This window comes from Coregonus lavaretus, assembly GCF_964263955.1.
Source record: "Coregonus lavaretus genome assembly, chromosome: 4".
In the NCBI taxonomy this organism is placed as follows: domain Eukaryota; kingdom Metazoa; phylum Chordata; class Actinopteri; order Salmoniformes; family Salmonidae; genus Coregonus; species Coregonus lavaretus.
Genome location: NC_139991.1, coordinates 11,124,128 through 11,144,059, shown reverse-complemented (window position 1 = coordinate 11,144,059; position 19,932 = coordinate 11,124,128). Strand labels below are relative to the sequence as shown.

General features: G+C 43.4%; 1 protein-coding gene across 1 annotated transcript in view; it reads left to right on the top strand.

The window, feature by feature from the left end:
• Positions 1 to 10,275: 10,275 nt before the first annotated feature.
• Positions 10,276 to 19,932, top strand: part of LOC311128572 (spondin-1-like) — a gene marked incomplete at its 3' end in the record, with an annotated part of 120,275 nt that continues 110,618 nt past the window's right edge. Inside the window, exons 1-2 of the mRNA XM_084160758.1 lie at positions 10,276 to 10,605; positions 11,265 to 11,371. Of these exons, the coding sequence (XP_084016884.1) occupies positions 10,371 to 10,605; positions 11,265 to 11,371 (342 nt within the window). The 5' untranslated portion in view covers positions 10,276 to 10,370. The remainder of the gene's footprint in view (positions 10,606 to 11,264; positions 11,372 to 19,932) is intronic.

Genomic DNA, 19,932 nt, shown 5'->3' with positions numbered 1-19,932 from the left:
GACGTTAAAGGTAAAAAAGGTCTGGCTACTTGGAAAAAAATGCAGGATGCCAAACAGATCCCTACAATCCACTCACTGTCTTGGCTAAAGCTTGCTTTAGCCAGCCTCTGCATCACTGCCCAACACTCTCCTTCTCATTCAACTTTCTTAACAAACGTTGGCTGACCCTGGCTGCGTCTGTGGCGGGGGCTCAGTAGCTTCTGACAGGGTGTATGATTTCCTCAGAGCCACTTGGATATGCCCGAGCCCCTCCGGAGCGGAGGACAGGACCTAATTAGTTCACCTCCGTCCCCCCAACTGACTCTAAACACTTCTGAAGGACCCCATATGCTACCAGCCCTCGAGTGCACACCTTTCACTCAGGCATTTAGACGGACATCAAAATGCATTACCTCAGAGATCTGGAGACGTGTGTGTGCACGTGTGTGTGTGTGTTTGTGTGTGTCCTTGCACATATAAAGAGATTAACTCCGTCTGCTGACTCAGAGGAACCTGTACAGTTCCTGACTGGCAGAAAACAGAAAGGAAAGGGAAAGGGGGATACCTAGTCAGTTGTACAACTGAATTCATTCAACTGAAATGTGTCTTCCGCATTTAACCCAACCCCTCTGAATCAAGGGCTGTTATGTGTTTATCCTCACAGGGTTATTGAGTACGGCCTTTAGAGAGGCCAGGTAACAGCAGGCTATAGTTATGATTAAAATATCCTATTGTATCAATCTCTATTTTCATCAACCTTCTGCCTATCTGTCTGTCTGCTGGCTTTTCTGTCTAGATTGACATTCTTCAAGTTTTGAAAAATAGATACAGTATATTCCTTCTAAAACATAAGTCCATACGTTTCCATAAGTCACATTTACATAGATCTTCTTCTGATTTATAGCTAAATTGACCCATAGTGATGCAGTTAGGACCTTGTTTCAAGTGCTACGTAATAGAACTCCCATACACTCTCTCCCTTCCTCTCTCTCTGTCCATCGTTCCTTTTTCCTCTAAATTAGGTAGAAATGCTGCATGGCTCCTCAGGTCCTGAGCTATTGTTGGGTAAATGTGGCCCTAATGACTTCACAGCGGGGGTCTCAACACTTTATTGAGAGAGATCTCCTTCTCCGCCATGATCAAATGAGTCTAATTAAATTTTCTCCCCGCAAACAACAAAGCACAGAGCGAGACAGAGGAAATCAAAGAGAATAGAGAGAGATAAAGATCAACTTTAATCAGATTAGAACTTTCTTGAAGATATAAACTTTTCATCATGTCAACATTATCTACACGAAGCGCACATGCATGCAAACACACATACACACAAACACACAAACACACATACACGCACATACAGGCATACACTTAATGGGTTAAGATAACAACATAGTCATTAAACAGCAACTAGAAGAACACATATGTCATACATATGGAGGTATATGTTTCTATAGACAGGCAACACACAGTCAGTCCTGTCATTAGTTGAGCTGCTTGCTTCAGGAGTGGATACCATGGCGACCACTTCATAACCAACCCTGTGACCGCGTTGTGACCGCGGCGTCACCAGCTAGGAAAACACAACATGGGTGTCTGGACCGGAGGCGACCGCCTCGCGTGCCGGTGCAACCACATCCAGAGGCCACATGTGCCTTCTCAGAATGATGTCATCTATGGTGAGGAAGGATTACCACCTCCTCCCTCTCTCTTTTTCCTCTCCTCTCTCCCCACTCTTCATGTTGCTCCTCTCCTCTCTCCCCACTCTTCATGTTGCTCCTCTCCTCTCTCCCCACTCTTCATGTTGCTCCTCTCCTCTCTCCCCACTCTTCATGTTGCTCCTCTCCTCTCTCCTCAAACTCTCTCTTTTTCTTCCTCTCTCCCCAGCCCTGAGGCGTATGTTACTCAATCACTCTCTTCTCTTCTTTCCCCTTTTCCTCTCGTTCCCTTTCCAATTAACAGCTGACCACCTCCCACCTGTTCATCCCCACGGGATCTTGGTGAACTTTCATCTCTAGATCGAGGTACATCTAACTGGAGGAGATTGCGCTTCCATCGGGCTATATGAGATCCACCCCTGATATGAGTTTTCAAAATCAGAACCTGCATGCTACTCCTCTTTCACAATGTTGCTCCTTCTTCTCTGCCCTCCATCCCTATTGCCTTGCTCTTTTACAGTGCCGTACGGAAAGAATTCAGACCCCTTGACTTTTTACACATTTTGTTACGTTACAGCCTTATTCTAAAATGGATTACATTATTTATTATTTTATCTACACACAATACCCCATAATGACAAAGCAAAAACAGGTTTTTAGAAATTTTAGCAAATATATGAAAAATTTAAAACAGAAATACCTTATTTAAATAAGTATTCAGACCCTTTGCTATGAGCCTCGAAATTTAGCTCAGGTGCATCCTGTTCCCATTGATCATCCTTGAGATGTTTCTATAACTTGATTGGAGTACACCTGTGGTAAATTCAATTGATTCAACATGATTTGGAAAGGCACACCCCTGTCTATATAAGGTCTCACAGTTGACAGTGCATGTCAGAGCAAAAACCAAGCCATGAGGTCGAAGGAATTGTCCGTAGAGCTCCGAGACAGGATTGTGTCGAGGCACAGATCAGGTGAAGGGTACCAAAAAAATGTGTGGCCTTCATCACTCTTGATTGGAAGAGTGTTTGGAACCACCAACACTCATCCTAGAGCTGGCTGCCTGCCAAACTGAACAATCGGGGGATAAGGGCCTTGCTCAGGGAGGGGAGCAAGAACCCGATGGTCACTCTGACAGAGCTCTAGAGTTTCTCTGTGGAGATGGGAGAACCTTCCAGAAGGACAACCATCTCTGCAGCATTCCACCAATCAGGCCTTTATGGTAGAGTGGCCAGACGGAAACAACTCCTCAGTAAAAGGCACATGACAGCCCGCTTGGAGTTTGCCAAACGGCACTTGAAGACTCTCAGACCATGAGAAACCAGATTCTCTGGTCTGATGAAACCAAGATTGAACTCTTTGGTGGCTGCATCATGCTATGGGGATGTTTTTCAGCGTCAGGGACTGGGAGACTAGTCAGGATTGAGGCAAAGATGAATGGAGCAAAGTACAGAGAGATCCTTGATGAAAACCTGCTCCAGGGCACTCAGGACCTCTGACTGGGGCGAAGGTTTACCTTACAACAGGACAACGATCGTAAGCACACAGCCAAGACAACGCAGGAGTGGCTTCGGGACAAGTCTCTGAATGTTCTTGAGTGGCCCAGCCAGAGCCCGGACTTGAACCCGATCAAACATCTCTGGAGAGACCTGAAAATTGCTGTGCAGCAACACTCCCCATCCTACCTGACAGAGCTTGAGAGGATCTGCAGAGAGGAATGGGAGAAACTCCCCAAATACAGGTGTTCCAAGCATGTAGCATCATACCCAAGAAGACTCGAGGCTGTAATCACTGCCAAAGGTGCTTCATCAAAGTACTGAGTGAAGGGTCTGAATACTTATGTAAATGTGATATTTCCGTTTTAATTTTGAATACATTTGCTAAAATAAAATAAAAAACTGTTTTAGCTTTGTCATTATGGTGTATTGTGTGTAGATTGATGACGGGAAAACACAATTTAATCAATTTTAGAATAAGGCTGTAACGTAACAAAATGTGGAAAAAGTCAAGGAGTCTAAATACTTTCCGATTGCACTGTATTTCCTCTCTCACTCTAACCATTCTTTCTTTATTTCCATCCCTCTCACTCTTAGAGGAAAAGGGCCATCAAACTGTGTGCCATCAAACATTATCACTGAGTGGTTTCATTCCCAGTGAACAGAGGAAACAGACTTTAAGCAAAAATAAAAACAAATGTCGGCTGAATGATGGAATTGAACCATTTCCCTCTGTGTTTTTACCGCCCTTGCAACAGTCCCCTGGCTCCTAAAAATAAGCACATCCTTTGCTGTAGTCTACCATTAACTAGAGACTAGAGGGAGACTGAGGCAGGCTAAGGCAGTCTAAAATATGTGTGGTTGCACTCCCTGCGTAAAAGCCCATATGTGATAATTACAAACACAAACCCGTTGCATCGTAAATAATTTTATTACGCAAGTCTGTTGAGTCACTGCTGTGGGCTGCCGGGGAATGAGTCAAGTTGGCTTCTCTGAAAAATAATAGATGTGATTGTGTTTGTTCGCTTTCATATGCAAACATCAGTAGGCCTATACTTCAGGAAAAGTTATGAGGAACATGTTCAGTGTGTTGTCTTTTCTATATGCAAAATGTATGTGTTGTAGTTCCTTGCTTTGGACAGGAAAAGTTAGACCTAGACCTACAGTCAGGTCCATAATGATTGGCACCCTTGACTGTATAAAATAAATGTACAAATACTGAGCTATATTGCATGAAATTGTATAATTTTATACTACAATAATTGCTTAGAGAAAGAGATTTTGTTTAATAAATTATATTAAACAAAAACAGGGGTCAGAATTATTGGCACCCCTGTTTTCAGTACTCCAGCATCCTTCCCTTGCGAGGATAACGCCACTGAGCCTTTTTCTAAAATGTTTCATGAGATTGGAGACCACTGTGGGAGGGATCTTCGAACATTCCCCCTTACAGAATCTTTCCAGATCTTTGGATCTTTTCAAACCATAGGTTTTCAATGAGGTTGAAGTCCAGAGACTGAGATGGCCATTGCAAAATGTTGATTTTGTGGTCAATAAATAATTTATTTGTGGATTTTGATGTGTGCTGGTGTGCGTGGCCAAAGAGGTCTACTTTCATGTCATCTGACCATAGCACTTGGATTGGAATCAGTGCTATGGTCAGATGACATGAAAATAGACCTCTTTGGCCATGCACACCAGTGGTGTGCATAGTTCTTTCCTAAACTATTGAGCGTGCCGTCTTTAGCCAACTCTCTTGCTATCTCTCTCAGAATGACCTTCTTGATCCTAACCAGTCAGGTTTCAGGACTGGTCATTCAACTGAGACTGCTCTTCTCTGTGTCACGGAGGCTCTCCGCACAGCTAAAGCTAACTCTCTCTCCTCTGCTCTTGTCCTTCTAGACCTGTCTGCTGCCTTTGATACTGTGAACCATCAGATCCTCCTCTCCACCCTCTCCGAGCTGGGCATCTCCGGCGCGGCTCACTCTTGGATTGCGTCCTACCTGACCGGTCGCTCCTACCAAGTGGCGTGGCGAGAAGCTGTCTCCGTACCACGTGCTCTCACCACTGGTGTCCCCCAGGGCTCAGTTCTAGGCCCTCTCCTATTCTCGCTATACACCAAGTCACTTGGCTCTGTCATATCCTCACATGGCCTCTCCTATCATTGCTACGCTGACGATACACAACTAATCTTCTCCTTTCCCCCTTCTGATAACCAGGTGGCGAATCGCATCTCTGCATGTCTGGCAGACATATCAGTATGGATGACGGATCACCACCTCAAGCTGAACCTTGGCAAGACGGAGCTGCTCTTCCTCCCGGGGAAGGACTGCCCGTTCCATGATCTCGCCATCACGGTTGACAACTCCGTTGTGTCCTCCTCCCAGAGTGCGAAGAGCCTTGGCGTGACCCTGGACAATACCCTGTCGTTCTCCGCTAACATCAAGGCAGTGACCCGATCCTGCAGGTTCATGCTCTACAACATTCGGAGAGTACGACCCTGCCTTACACAGGAAGCGGCACAGGTCCTAATCCAGGCACTTGTCATCTCCCGTCTGGATTACTGCAACTCGCTGTTGGCTGGGCTCCCTGCCTGTGCCATTAAACCCCTACAACTCATCCAGAATGACGCAGCCCGTCTGGTGTTCAACCTTCCCAAGTTCTCTCACATCACCCCGCTCCTCCGCACACTCCACTGGCTTCCAGTTGAAGCTCACATCTGTTACAAGACCATGGTGCTTGCCTATGGAGCTGTGAGGGGAACGGCACCTCCGTACCTTCAGGCTCTGATCAGTCCCTACACCCAAACGAGGGCATTGCGTTCATCCACCTCTGGCCTGCTGGCTCCCCTTCCTCTGCGGAAGCATAGTTCCCGCTCAGCCCAGTCAAAACTGTTCGCTGCTCTGGCACCCCAATGGTGGAACAAGCTCCCTCACGACGCCAGGACAGCGGAGTCACTCACCACCTTCCGGAGACATTTGAAACCCCACCTCTTTAAGGAATACCTGGGATAGGATAAAGTAATCCTTCTACCCCCCCCCCCCCCTCTTAAAAAAAAAAATATATATATATATATATATATATATACAGTAATCCCTCGTTTATCGCGGGGGTTACGTTCCGAAAATGACCCGCGATAAGTGAAATCCGCGAAATAGAAAACTTTTGTTTTTTACAATTAGCAACTATTACATGTATACAAATACAGTGACTCACGTGTAGGCCGTTTCACTGCTCTTCAGACTGGGCCGCTGCATCCTGACTGCGCTCTGCAGTGTTCTCTTCTTCTGAAGCCCGCGGTGCAGGTGTGTTTGTTCGGGAGAAGAACATAGTGATAGGCAGCTGTTGTCGCTCTTTTTTCTTCTTTGCAAAAAGATCCTTGTACACCGACATGCCACCATCGATTACGTTGGAGAACTGTAATGAACGGCTCATCAAAGGGTCCCATTCCTCAGCTACTCGCTTAAGTTCAGTGGCCATTCGCACCATGGTTGCTAAGCGACCAAGCGTTAGTCCTTCCTCCTCATCTCTCGTGTCCTCTTCTCCCTCTTCTCTTTCATCGTCGCTTTGTGGCTTTGTCATTTACCTTCCCTTAGCATGTCCAGAAGTTTAACTTTATCTGAGATAGGTAGCATCTTCCGCCGTTTGGGCCCATCCGCAGGTGCTTTTGTCGGTCCAGGCCGTTTCGTCGACATTATGGGTTTAGGAGATGTTCGAAATTACAAGATAATTTGGCCAACTTAATGTAAATTTGCCAAGCTGTTTTATGTACGTACACATAACTGCACGAGACGACAAAATGATAGCACAATTCGTAGCATGTTTTGATACAAGAAGCGGGAGTGAGTTTTTAGCGAATCAGAATGCAGAGCACAATGCACCAAAAAAAAAAAAATGCATTATGAAAATCCGCGAAATAGCGAATCCACGATAAGTGAACCGCGAAGTGGCGAGGGATCACTGTATATATATATATATATATATATATATATATATATATATATATATATATATATATATATATATATATATTGTAAAGTGGTTATCCCACTGGTTATAGGGTGAATGCACCAATTTGTGAGTCGCTCTGGATAAGAGCGTCTGCTAAATGACGTAAATGTAAATGTGGTGGATTTGGCATTGAAAAACAGAAGCATATGCAGAACAGTACCTCATACCTTTGGTAAAATATGGTGGCGGATCTTTAATGTTATATGGGGCTATTTTGCTTCCACTGGTCCTGGGGCCTTTGTTAAGGTCAACGGAATTATTACCTTTACCAAGTACCAGGACATTTTAGCCCAAAACCTGGTTGCCTCTGGCAGGAGACTGACACTTGTGGATCTTCCAGCAAGACATTAACCCCAAGCACACTTTAAAATCCAAAAATAAATAGTTGATTTACTACAACATCAACATTTTGCAATGGCCATCTCAGTCTCCGGACTTGAACCCCATTGAAAACCTGTGGATTGAATTGAAGAGGGCAGTCCATAAGAGCAAAGGATATCAAGAATCTGAAAAGATTATGTATGGAGGAATGGTGGTCTAAGATCCTTCCCAAAGTGTTCTCCAATCTCTTTTTTTATTGTTGAAAAATACTCAGTGTCATTATCCTTGCAAGGGAAGGGTGCTAGAGTATTGAAAATAGGGGTGCCAATACATTTCACCCCTAAAACCTCTTTCTCTGAGCAATTGTATTAGTATAAAATAATATAATAATTAGCATATAATATAGCTCAGCATTTGTATAATGTATTTGATACAATCTTTTTTGCTCTTATGATCTTTATCAAGGGTGCCAATAATTATGGACCTGCCTGTAGGCTACATATAGGATCAAAGGCGAGATAAATAAATGTATGCATTGCTTTGAATTGCCTTCAAATATATTTAATCAAGGCACTTTTAGTCTGGGAAAATGTGCATGATATGACCACAACCTATGTGCAAACTGTAAGCTGCCTCATTATTCGTTTCCTTGCTGAGATAACTGAAGGCATTTTCCCAGTCAGTGTCAACCCTTCCCACCCCAAACAAGAAGGAACAGGAGCAGAGACAAGCATGCTGATAAAAAATAAAAAATAAATGTTATTTTCAGCACAGTAAAAGCCTGACTTCTCTGCTTATCCCCTTGACGCTGCCTTTATCTGCAGTTTTATATAGTCTACTCTGTGGTTGCGTTGTAGGAGGACGAGAGGCGGATTCAAAAGTTTCAACCCGAGCTGGGACCGCAGTGGAGGCTTTCATGACACCTGCTGGTGTGTTGCCCCGCTATCCCCGGCCTTCCCGGCTCTGCTTGCATTTCCCCCGCCATCCATCTAGCTGTCATCCCAACGATAGACGCGCCCAGCGCGCCGTGTCTGTCCGCATCCATTGGACGGATCCGCAGGCTTTTATATTCTCATCTTCCGCCTGCGTATTCCTTTGAAGACTGAAATAAAGCGCGGAAGAACTTTGAAACAATGTTACAGAAGATGAAGTAGCATACCTCTCACAGGTTAGATAAAGTATCAATGAAAACGTGTGATTGCACCAACACTTCCTGTTTATCGATTCGTAGCCGACTTGTTTCTTGTTACACATCTGAGAAAACAACTTCCACACCTGTTTCAAAACGCTAATCGAGAAAATACGCAATTCTTTGACTTTTTTTCCCTCCTGGAATGGAGGTGTTGTTTCTTGTAAACCTCCATTAAGATGGATTTAATCAAGTATGTATCTTAGTATGACGCTTAGTAGTATGACGCTTAGTAATCAAACATATTAATAAAGTGCTGAGATAAAGTATAGGGCTACAACATCACTAGCACACCCTGCTTATGTCCCAAGCAAGGCTCTTTTTTTCTCTCATATATCCAAGGGCTCAGAAGCGAGGGAGCTAGAGAGGGAGAGGCAGAAGGTAGAAAGAAAGGGGGGAAACAAGAGACTATACCCTACTTGAATATAATGAGAGGGGCAGAGGAGAGTGTGTGTGCGTGCATGTGTGTGTGTGGAGGGGGCTGAGAGGGGGAGAGAGAGATCATTTTAATTTCGAATAAAATAATTTAAAAGCTGGATTACTTATTGCTCCAGTATACCTATAGCATATAGGAACTATTGACCTATATGGAAGATGGAAGTTCACTGAGGCTCCATGGGTATGGTCTAATGTATGGTGGGTGATACTGAGGAGAATGCATGACAGGGAATTATTATTCATATTGCTGCTATAACAAAGACAGTGGGTCTATATCATTTCTGGTATTGGTTTCATGATTGTTTTTCAAGGTCTGTTGTGGTCAGTTATTGATTCCAGGCTAATGTAAAATCTGTAACATGGACTGCCCCCAACTTGTGATCATTGTTGATTCATCACGGAGCATGTTCGAGACAGAGTTCAATAATGGTTTCTTGATTATTGAGACCATTCGTCTTCTCTGTCAGTGACCATTCTCTGTCAGTGGCAACAGCTGGACAGTGGCTGAAAGAAGCCAATATAAGGTTAAGAATTAAGTCCCTGGAAGCTCAGTCCACATTCCATATTTGTTTAACTTCCTTCCATTTAAATGAAGGGCTTGTCAGCCCTGTCTCTCTCTTTCAAACACACACACACACACAATACAGACTGTGCAGAAGGTGGGGGGGGGGGGACCGTTTAGCATGCATTATTAATTGCCATTTCAGCATTTGTCTGTGTCTGAGCGGCTAAGGGGGGGGGGGGGGGGGGGGGGAGGGGGGTCCACGGCTGAGCAAACACACAGGCGGGTTCCAGCTAGAATGTCAAACGCGTCCCTCCATCACTGCAGCCATTGATAGAAATGTCTGTTTCCAGTCTGTTGGCTAGGTGCATTTAGGTCGTTGAGCTCATAGCCTGCGTCGGTGCCTTGGAGACAGCCGCGCTACGCTCTACACTGCTCCGCTATTTCCCCTGACCCTGTGTAGGCTCTCGCGCTCAGTTAAGCAAACACTAGACTCACTGATCATCAGCTGCTCTTCAACAAATCAGTGTGCGATTCTGCAAGAGCGAGTGCACATCTTAGGCTATTCTTTCTCTGCACTCTCTCTCTCCAGGATGGATTTACCTTAATAGCGGAGACAGCTACCTCGTATCCAGAGTGAGGGGAGTCTTATCAATTGCCCCGTTTAGTCTATTCCTGGAGTTTTGAGTGGTGAAGCAAGCGTTTTTTCCTTCCTTGAACCGCACGCGTATTTCACCACCTTTGCTCGCATCAGCTGGAGCGAGAGCTGCCGCTTCACGATGGCAGGAGCGGGAATATTTCTGTGCATTCTGCTGTTACAGTGTTTTATCTCCACTGCGCTGTGCAACGCCGGGTTCGCCTTCACGGAGGAGCCCTCGGAGAGAGCTGGGAAGTCAGACGGGTATTGTAGTCGGATATTACGGGCTCAGGGAACTCGGAAGGAAGGCTACAACGAGTTTCGGCTCCGAGTCGAGGGGGACCCAGAAAATTATCAGCCTGGGAGCACTTACAGAGGTAGTGTATTCCGTCCTTTGGCGCGCACATTGTCTGACACACAATAGGGTATTTTTTGCCTTTACACTATTTATCTTTTGTGTTCAGCTTATGTGAAGACGCGGGCCAGTATTGTGATCATTTATAAGGAAGTGATAGCCTAGAAGTCAGAGCTGGGTTATGACAAGTCACACTCTCTTGTGGAAAGAGGAGTTGGACACAGACCAGAATGCCCTCATACTGTAACTTCATAGGCGTCTGTTTATCGCTGAAATATTTGCAACTTTTGATGGTCTAACTTCATTTTTGGTAACTCTACCTGCAAACTCATTGGTCATTATAGATAACATTTTGATTAATTAGTCTAACAAAAGTCTAATTTTGGCTCAATCACTCATCACATCACAGTTTTATTCAAACACATTATCTCAGGGAAGCTACTGTATATCAGTACAGTAATGATAATGACACTAATAAGGACAGCAATTGCCAGTTGTGTCACCAAGTGAAGCGCTAATTTCCCTTCTGATTGGTATAGCTTATAAAGATATAATTCATATGAGGAACTGAACAAATCCAGAAGGGTTAGTACTTTAGGATTTTGCATACCTTTATTAAACCTATCAATTTGTTTCCAATCAGTTTGTTTTCTTCACTGACTGTGTGTTTGTGATCCCCAGTGACTCTGTACGCATCCAGTCCCGCTTACTTCAGAGGCTTCACCCTCATCGCTCTGAGGGAGGGCAGGGAAGGAGACAAAGAAGAGGACTATGCTGGACATTTCCAGGTAAGACAACAAGGAGACTGCCCATTATACAGTTGAAGTCGGAAGTTTACATTCACCTTAGCCAAATACATTTAAATTCAGTTTTTCACAATTCCTGACATTAAATCCTAGTAAAAATTCCCTGTCTTAGGCCAGCTAGGATCACCACTTTATTTTAAGAATGTGAAATGTCCGAATAATAGTAGAGAGAATTATTTATTTCAGCTTTTATTTATTTCATCACATTCAAAGTGAGTCAGAAGTTTACATACACACAATTAGTATTTGGTAGCATTGCCTTTAAATTGTTTAACTTGGGTCAAACGTTTCGGGTAGCCTTCCACAAGCTTCCCACAATAAGTGTCACGATCGTCAGGGTAAGGAGTAGACCAAGGCGCAGCGTGATGAACAAACATACTTTAATAGTTAAAGCATCAAAATACAAAACAAAACACGACTCGTGACGTCCACGGTATCAATGACCGAACACGGAACAAAAACCCACAACCACAAAGGGAAAACATACAGTTTAAATATGGCTCCCAATCAGAGACAACCAGCCAACAGCTGACACTCGTTGCCTCTGATTGGGAGTCACTCAGGCAAACATAGAATACAAAAAACTAGAATGAACACCAACATAGAAATACACACATAGAAATGAACACACCCTGGCTCAACATAATGAGTCCCAGAGCCAGGGTGTGACAATAAGTTGGGTAAATTTTAGCCTATTCCTCCTGACAGAGCTGGTGTAACTGAGTCAGATTTGTAGGCCTCCTGCTCGCACACGCTTTTTCAGTTCTGCCCACACATTTTCTATAGGATTGAAGTCAGGGCTTTGTGATGGCCACTCCAATACCTTGATTTTGTTGTCCTTAAGCCATTTTGCCATAACGTTGGAAGTATGCTTGGGGTCATTGTCCATTTGGAAGACCCATTTGCGACCAAGCTTTAACTTCCTGACTGATGTCTTGAGATGTTGCTTCAATATATCCACATAATTTTCCTTCCTCATGATGCCATCTATTTTGTGAAGTGCACCAGTCCCTCCTGCAGCAAAGCACCCCCACAGCATGATGCTGCCACCCCCGTGCTTGACGGTTGGGATGGTGTTCTTCGGCTTGCAATCTGCCCCCTTTTTCCTCCAAACATAACGATGTTCATTATGGCCAAACAGTTCTATTTTTGTTTCATCAGACCAGAGGACATTTCTCCAAAAAGTACGATATTTGTCCCCATGTGCAGTTGCAAACCGTAGTCAGGCTTTTTTTATGGCAGTTTTGGAGCAGTGGCTTCTTCCTTGCTGAGAGGCCTTTCAGGTTATGTCGATATAGGACTCGTTTTTTCTGTGGATATAGATACTTTTGTACCTGTTTCCTCCAGCATCTTCACAAGGTCCTTTGCTTTTGTTCTGGGATTGATTTGCACTTTTCGCACCAAAGTACGTTCATCTCTAGGAGACAGAACGCATCTCCTTCCTGAGAGGTATGACGGTTGTGTGGTCCCATGGTGTTTATACTTGCGTACTATTGTTTGTACAGATGAACGTGGTACCTTCAGGCGTTTGTAAATTGCTCCCAAGGATGAACCAGACCTATGGAGGTCTACAATTGTTTTTCTGAGGTCTTGGCTGATTTCTTTTGATTTTCCCATGATGTCAAGCAACGAGGCACTGAGATTGAAGGTAGGCCTTGAAATACATCCACAGGTACACCTCCAATTGACTCAAATTATGTCAATTAGCCTATCAGAAGCTTCTAATGCCATGACATAATTTTCTGGAATTTTCCAAGCTGTTTAAAGGCACAGTCAACTTAGTGTATGTAAACTTCTGACCCACTGGAATTGTGATACATTGAGTATAAGTGAAATAATCTGTCTGTAAACAATTGTTGGAAAAATTACTTGTGTAATGTTCAAAACTATAGTTTGTTAACAAGAAATGAGCTTTAATGACTCCAACCTAAGTGTATCTAAACTTCCGACTTCAACTGTATGTCATTGAAATGATACAACATGCAAATGTAGATATTACAACATTAATCTTTTTTAATTTCTAAATCACCTTTGGTTATTCAGGTGAAAGTAAAAAAAAATTAAGATGCAGTCAGTCATATCAGAAGCTAGCAGATTCATTACTTACTGTACCAACAACAGCTGCAAATTCCAATAAAACTACATCACGTTTTTAAGTTCACTATCCTTGCTTTGTCTATCATGAATCTAGCAAAAAGGTTTTGTAGGACAGATTGCAGTATTTATTTAGTTTCATAGCAAAAAGAGTTTGTTAGAACATTTCTCACACTGGCTTTAGCCAGGTAGGGAGCAGGCCTGCCCAGGCAAGCGCAGGGGGGTTGCCTAGCAACATGTGCCTCAGAGAGAGACAATGTCTTCATAGTTCAGCAGATTCCCATGTTTTGTGAATCTGTTCGGACCGAACAGCTAGCCGACAGCTAAAATGTCTATGAAAAAATAAGATTTCAGCTAATAGAGAGAAGTATCTGACAAAGTAACTACATTATGGCATTCATTAATCATAAACTATTTACATATAATAGAAATGTGGGTACATTTGTGGACCAAATTCCTACTTACTTAACCTTTAATACAGAATTTAAGTTTATCCACAGTGTAAGTCAATTACATTTTGAATATACTGTATTTCAAGTTTGCATGACACAGGAACAAAAGAAGGCTGCTCTCAAAGTTCACAAAAGCAGAGTATGTTTTTATACCCTATTCATATTATGGAGTCAGTCAGTCAGCCAGTCAGTCACTGGGGGCACAGCAGTCCCAGTGAATAGGGAGTGTATTGATGCAGTCATATGATATACAGGTGCACGGATATCCTCTCTCCCAGAGCAGAGCAGAGCAGAGCCAACACACTTAACCACACCTGGCAGAACAATTACATCAACACCATATGTTCCCTCTGGACTCCCGTATCCTGCACACTGCTGTGCCGGCTCTCACCCACTCCACTCTCTGTGTGTGTGTGACAGAGAACTCCCAACATAATCTGTTCCCCTCTCAGACCCCTCCTACCAGAGTCATTCTGTTTCACGCACCATCTTGGAGGAAGCACGATTACTCTCACCTCACTTCCTCTAATACCTCTATTTACGGCCCTCCTCTCTATTCCTGTGTGTGTGTGTGTGTGTGTGAAAAAGAGAGTGTGTGTGAAAATGGGAAAAGGAGCCTTGTGCAAGTCAGGGAGAGCCCAGGTGTGTGAAATGTGGCAATGCATGCATGTACGGTGTGCACACACACACAAATCTGGCCAAGTTCAGTGCCAAGATCGTTCCCAGCCTACACAGACGGCTCCAACTGGACTGGAAAAGGGAGGGAGCGAGAGAGGGAGAAGGAGGGATCGAGGGAGTGTTTTCACACTTAGGTGTCAGGGGATATTGTAGGACATCTCCAGCTCTGATTAGGCACTCCGGGTTCTAGTGCGGTGTGAGATGGGCTGGGGGAGACAGAGGTTTCAGGCCAAGAACACACAGCAGGTGAATTGGCCAAGAAGATGTTGTTTATAGGTTTCATAACCAGATTGCTGGGCCAGAGGACTGATACTCCTCCCTTACAGACACTATTTTAACCAAACAATGTTATGAAGCCATTTGTTAAACTAGTCACGCACAACCTGACTGAAATCTTTGAGTGATATGAATAAATCAATGAATACTGAGCTCAGATAATGCTGAGGTGCAACTTTTGCAATTTATATTATATTTATGACCTTTATATAAATTATATTTGCACCTTGTAACAACGGTAAATGTAATAACACTGGTAAATGTAATAACTTCCTATTTGTAATAATTTTTCCATTTTTGGGGAGTAATACACCCGTTAAATGTAATATCTTGCTGATAAACTCAATAAAATGTTGAACGGTAAATAATTTTCTGCAATATTTCGCTGCAAACAATAATTAATTGTTAGGATGTCACAAAATGGTCACCTAAAGTCGCCAGGATGTTGTGTCATGGTCCCCTAGAGGTTTTCTTCTAGTTTCCAGTTGGTCTCGGGGATGTTCTTGGGACATTGTGTCATGGTCGCCTGGAGGTTTTGTCTAGTTCCCGGTTTGTCCCAAGGATGATTTTGTGACGTTGTGTCATGGTGTCCTGGAGGTTTTGTCTACTGATCCATTCACAGGTCTTTGTCTTTTGGCAATGCTAGTCACACACACACACACACACACACACACACACACACACACACACACACACACACACACACACACACACACACACACACACACACACACACACACACACAAGATCAGCATGCCCCAAATCCAGAGGTTGTGAGTTTAAATCCCAGGTGGGGTCATATTGAAAAGTCAGTAATAATAATAATACAGTTTTTTCTGATTGGTTAAGCACATTTTTTGTAACTATTGGCTATTTTTGCAAAACTCCACACACAAATAAGAAAACCTTTCACCCAATTATCAAAACATTGTAGTTCTCTTGCAAAAGCGAACACAGCTAGATTAACTCTTCACACCTTCTTAAAAATTGTGTTTTCGTATCAAACAGTAAACACAAGCCATCATCTACTAAGCACACAATGTGCCAACTACACACTGATGGTATGAATACAAAACACATCTGGCTTTTGCTTTCTCTGTGTACAGATGTCAATGTAAACATACAAGGATCCAAACTTCAAGTATTGGTGTTTATTCACACTCATCAAAACCAAGACAAAGTCAGAACACAAAATAGTAATTTCACAAAAAAAAGAAAAACAATCAGCCTACATCATGTCGTCTTTCTGGGTCCGGCCACAAAATTTCGTCCACATCGCATGCGATATCCTCCAGTCCAAGGCACCGGGGAAAATATCTCCTTGAATGCCGTATCCAGGCCTGACATGATGCCTGGTCAATATCTCCACATGCCTCCTCCATTGCCTGTAAAAGGGCTACCTATTGATGAGGATGACGGTCGTACACTTTCCAGCGCCAGGCAGAGAAGAACTCCTCGATGGGATTTACAGTTTTTTCTGATTGGTTAAGCACATTTTTTGTAACTATTGGCTATTTTTGCAAAACTCTACACACAAATAAGAAAACCTTTCACCCAATTATCAAAACATTGTAGTTCTCTTGCAAAAGCGAACACAGCTAGATTAACTCTTCACACCTTCTTAAAAATGGTGTTTTCGTATCAAACAGTAAACACAAGCCATCATCTACTAAGCACACAATGTGCCAACTACACACTGATGGTATGAATACAAAACACATCTGGCTTTTGCTTTCTCTGTGTACAGATGTCAATTTGAGGTCATACTTTTGTCATAGTGTCATGTAAACATACAAGGATCCAAACTTCAAGTATTGGTGTTTATTCACACTCATTAAAACCAAGACAAAGTCAGAACACAAAATAGTAATTTCACAAAAAGAAGAAAAACAATCAGCCTACATCATGTCGTCTTTCTGGGTCCGGCCACAAAATTTCGTCCACATCGCATGCGATATCCTCCAGTCCAAGGCACCGGGGAAAATATCTCCTTGAATGCCGTATCCAGGCCTGACATGATGCCTGGTCAATATCTCCACATGCCTCCTCCATTGCCTGTAAAAAAGCTACCTGTTGATGAGGATGACGGTCGTACACTTTCCAGCGCCAGGCAGAGAAGAACTCCTCGATGGGATTTAAGAATGGAGAGTATGGAGGGAGGTTGAGTGCCATGAAGAATGGGTGGTCTGTAAACCAGTTGCGGACCAAAGCAGCCCTATGGAAACTAACATTGTCCCATATGATGACATATCGGGTATGCTCTGGTCTCTGAACAGTGAGCATGTCATGTAAGGTGTCCAGGAATGCAATAATGTGTGCAGTGTTGTATGGGCCTAAGGTTGCATGATGGTGAACAACACCATTTTGGCTTATAGCTGCACACATGGTTATGTTACCACCACGTTGTCCTGGGACATTGATGATGGCACGGTGTCCAATAATGTTCCTGCCACGTCTCCTGGTTTTACTGAGGTTAAAACCGGCCTCATCTATAAAAAGTAGCTCATGTCCCATGGCATCTGCTTCTAGGTCCATCACTCTCTGGACAAGACAAAACAAATGCAACACATCAGGCCCATGCACAGCACTACAGTATGCACTTCCAAATTCAGAACCAATGACACTATAGCTTACCTGCACATAGTCATATCGCAGTTGCTTTACACGTTCTGTGTTTCTCTCGAAAGGAACTCTGTAAATTTGCTTCATTCTTATTCTGTGGCGCGCAAGTACACGACTTAGTGCAGAAATACTTACACTGTGTATATTTTGAAAGATGGTGTCATTATCAATTATGCGCTGCTGTATTTCGCGCAGTCTTATTGCATTATTGGCAATCACCATGTTCACTATATGGGTCTCTTGCTCTGGAGTGAACATTCTTCCTCTGCCCCCAACATCTGGACGTCTAGCCATTCTGTAAAGTAACAATTTCAGTATTTTTGCATGTATGGTACTGTTGTGTTTCTCATTAGAGTATGGCAGTGCTACAAAGTAGTTACCGATTCTCATTTCGAAATGTCCTAATGATGCTTGCCACAGTGTAGCGGCTCAAATTAGGCTGAACCCGTTGGCCAGCTTCCCTCAGGGTCATCCCATGGTTGATGACATGGTCCACTATTGTAGCTCTGATGTCATCAGTTATTCTATTTCTTACTCTTCTTATCCTTCCTCTTTCCCCTCCTCGTCCTCTTCTTGCTCCTCCTTGTCCTATTCCTCTAACTTCCTCTAACCCTCTCGCTTCTTCAACTCCACGTCCTCTCCCTCGGCCTCCTCGGCCTCCTCTGATTCTCACTCTTCTCCCTCTTACTGCTCCTTCCATTGTACTCCACACAGACATCTTACCTGTGGCTTATTTATAGTGCTTAGGCTGATTGCAAAGTTAACTAATTATCTACAACAGTTTTCACATGTGCAAGTGTGCCAGACAGTTGACAAAATAGTGTTAATGATAGCCATACATGTGTATAATTTTGCTAGGAGTGTGTTGGAAATTTGGTAATTGAGTGTAAGCAGTGAGTTGTGTTTAAAGTTCTGCAAAAAGAGTGTTGTGCAGTGAATTGTGCCTACAGTTTTGCAAAGTGTGTGTTACAAAATTGTAAACTGAGTGCAAAGCAGTGTTTGTGCTTTTAGTTTTGCAAACTCAGTGAGTGGTTTTGCTATACGTATTAATAGTTTTAGAAATTGTGCTACAAGAATCACGATTAGCGCTTAAGCATTCAGAAAAAACTGTAAGAATGGAGAGTATGGAGGGAGGTTGAGTGCCATGAAGAATGGGTGGTCTGTAAACCAGTTGCGGACCAAAGCAGCCCTATGGAAACTAACATTGTCCCATATGATGACATATCGGGTATGCTCTGGTCTCTGAACAGTGAGCATGTCATGTAAGGTGTCCAGGAATGCAATAATGTGTGCAGTGTTGTATGGGCCTAAGGTTGCATGATGGTGAACAACACCATTTTGGCTTATAGCTGCACACATGGTTATGTTACCACCACGTTGTCCTGGGACATTGATGATGGCACGGTGTCCAATAATGTTCCTGCCACGTCTCCTGGTTTTACTGAGGTTAAAACCGGCCTCATCTACAAAAAGTAGCTCATGTCCCATGGCATCTGCTTCTAGTTCCATCACTCTCTGGACAAGACAAAACAAATGCAACACATCAGGCCCATGCACAGCACTACAGTATGCACTTCCAAATTCAGAACCAATGACACTATAGCTTACCTGCACATAGTCATATCGCAGTTGCTTTACACGTTCTGTGTTTCTCTCGAAACGAACTCTGTAAATTTGCTTCATTCTTATTCTGTGGCGCGCAAGTACACGACTTAGTGCAGAAATACTTACACTGTGTATATTTTGAAAGATGGTGTCATTATCAATTATGCGCTGCTGTATTTCGCGCAGTCTTATTGCATTATTGGCAATCACCATGTTCACTATATGGGTCTCTTGCTCTGGAGTGAACATTCTTCCTCTGCCCCCAACATCTGGACGTCTAGCAATTCTGTAAAGTAACAATTTCAGTATTTTTGCATGTATGGTACTGTTGTGTTTCTCATTAGAGTATGGCAGTGCTACAAAGTAGTTACCGATTCTCATTTCGAAATGTCCTAATGATCCTTGCCACTATTTTAGCTCTGATGTCATCAGTTATTCTATTTCTTACTCTTCTTACCCTTCCTCTTTCCCCTCCTCGTCCTCTTCTTGCTCCTCCTTGTCCTCTTCCTCTAACTTCCTCTAACCCTCTCGCTTCTTCAACTCCACGTCCTCTTCCTCCAACTTCTTCAACTCCACGTCCTCTCCCTCGGCCTCCTCGGCCTCCTCTGATTCTCACTCTTCTCCCTCTTACTGCTCCTTCCATTGTACTCCACACAGACAGCTTACCTGTGGCTTATTTATAGTGCTTAGGCTGATTGCAAAGTGAACTAATTATCTACAACAGTTTTCACGTGTGCCAGACAGTTGGCAAAATAGTGTTAATGATAGCCATACATGTGTATAATTTTGCTAGGAGTGTGTTGGAAATTTGGTAAT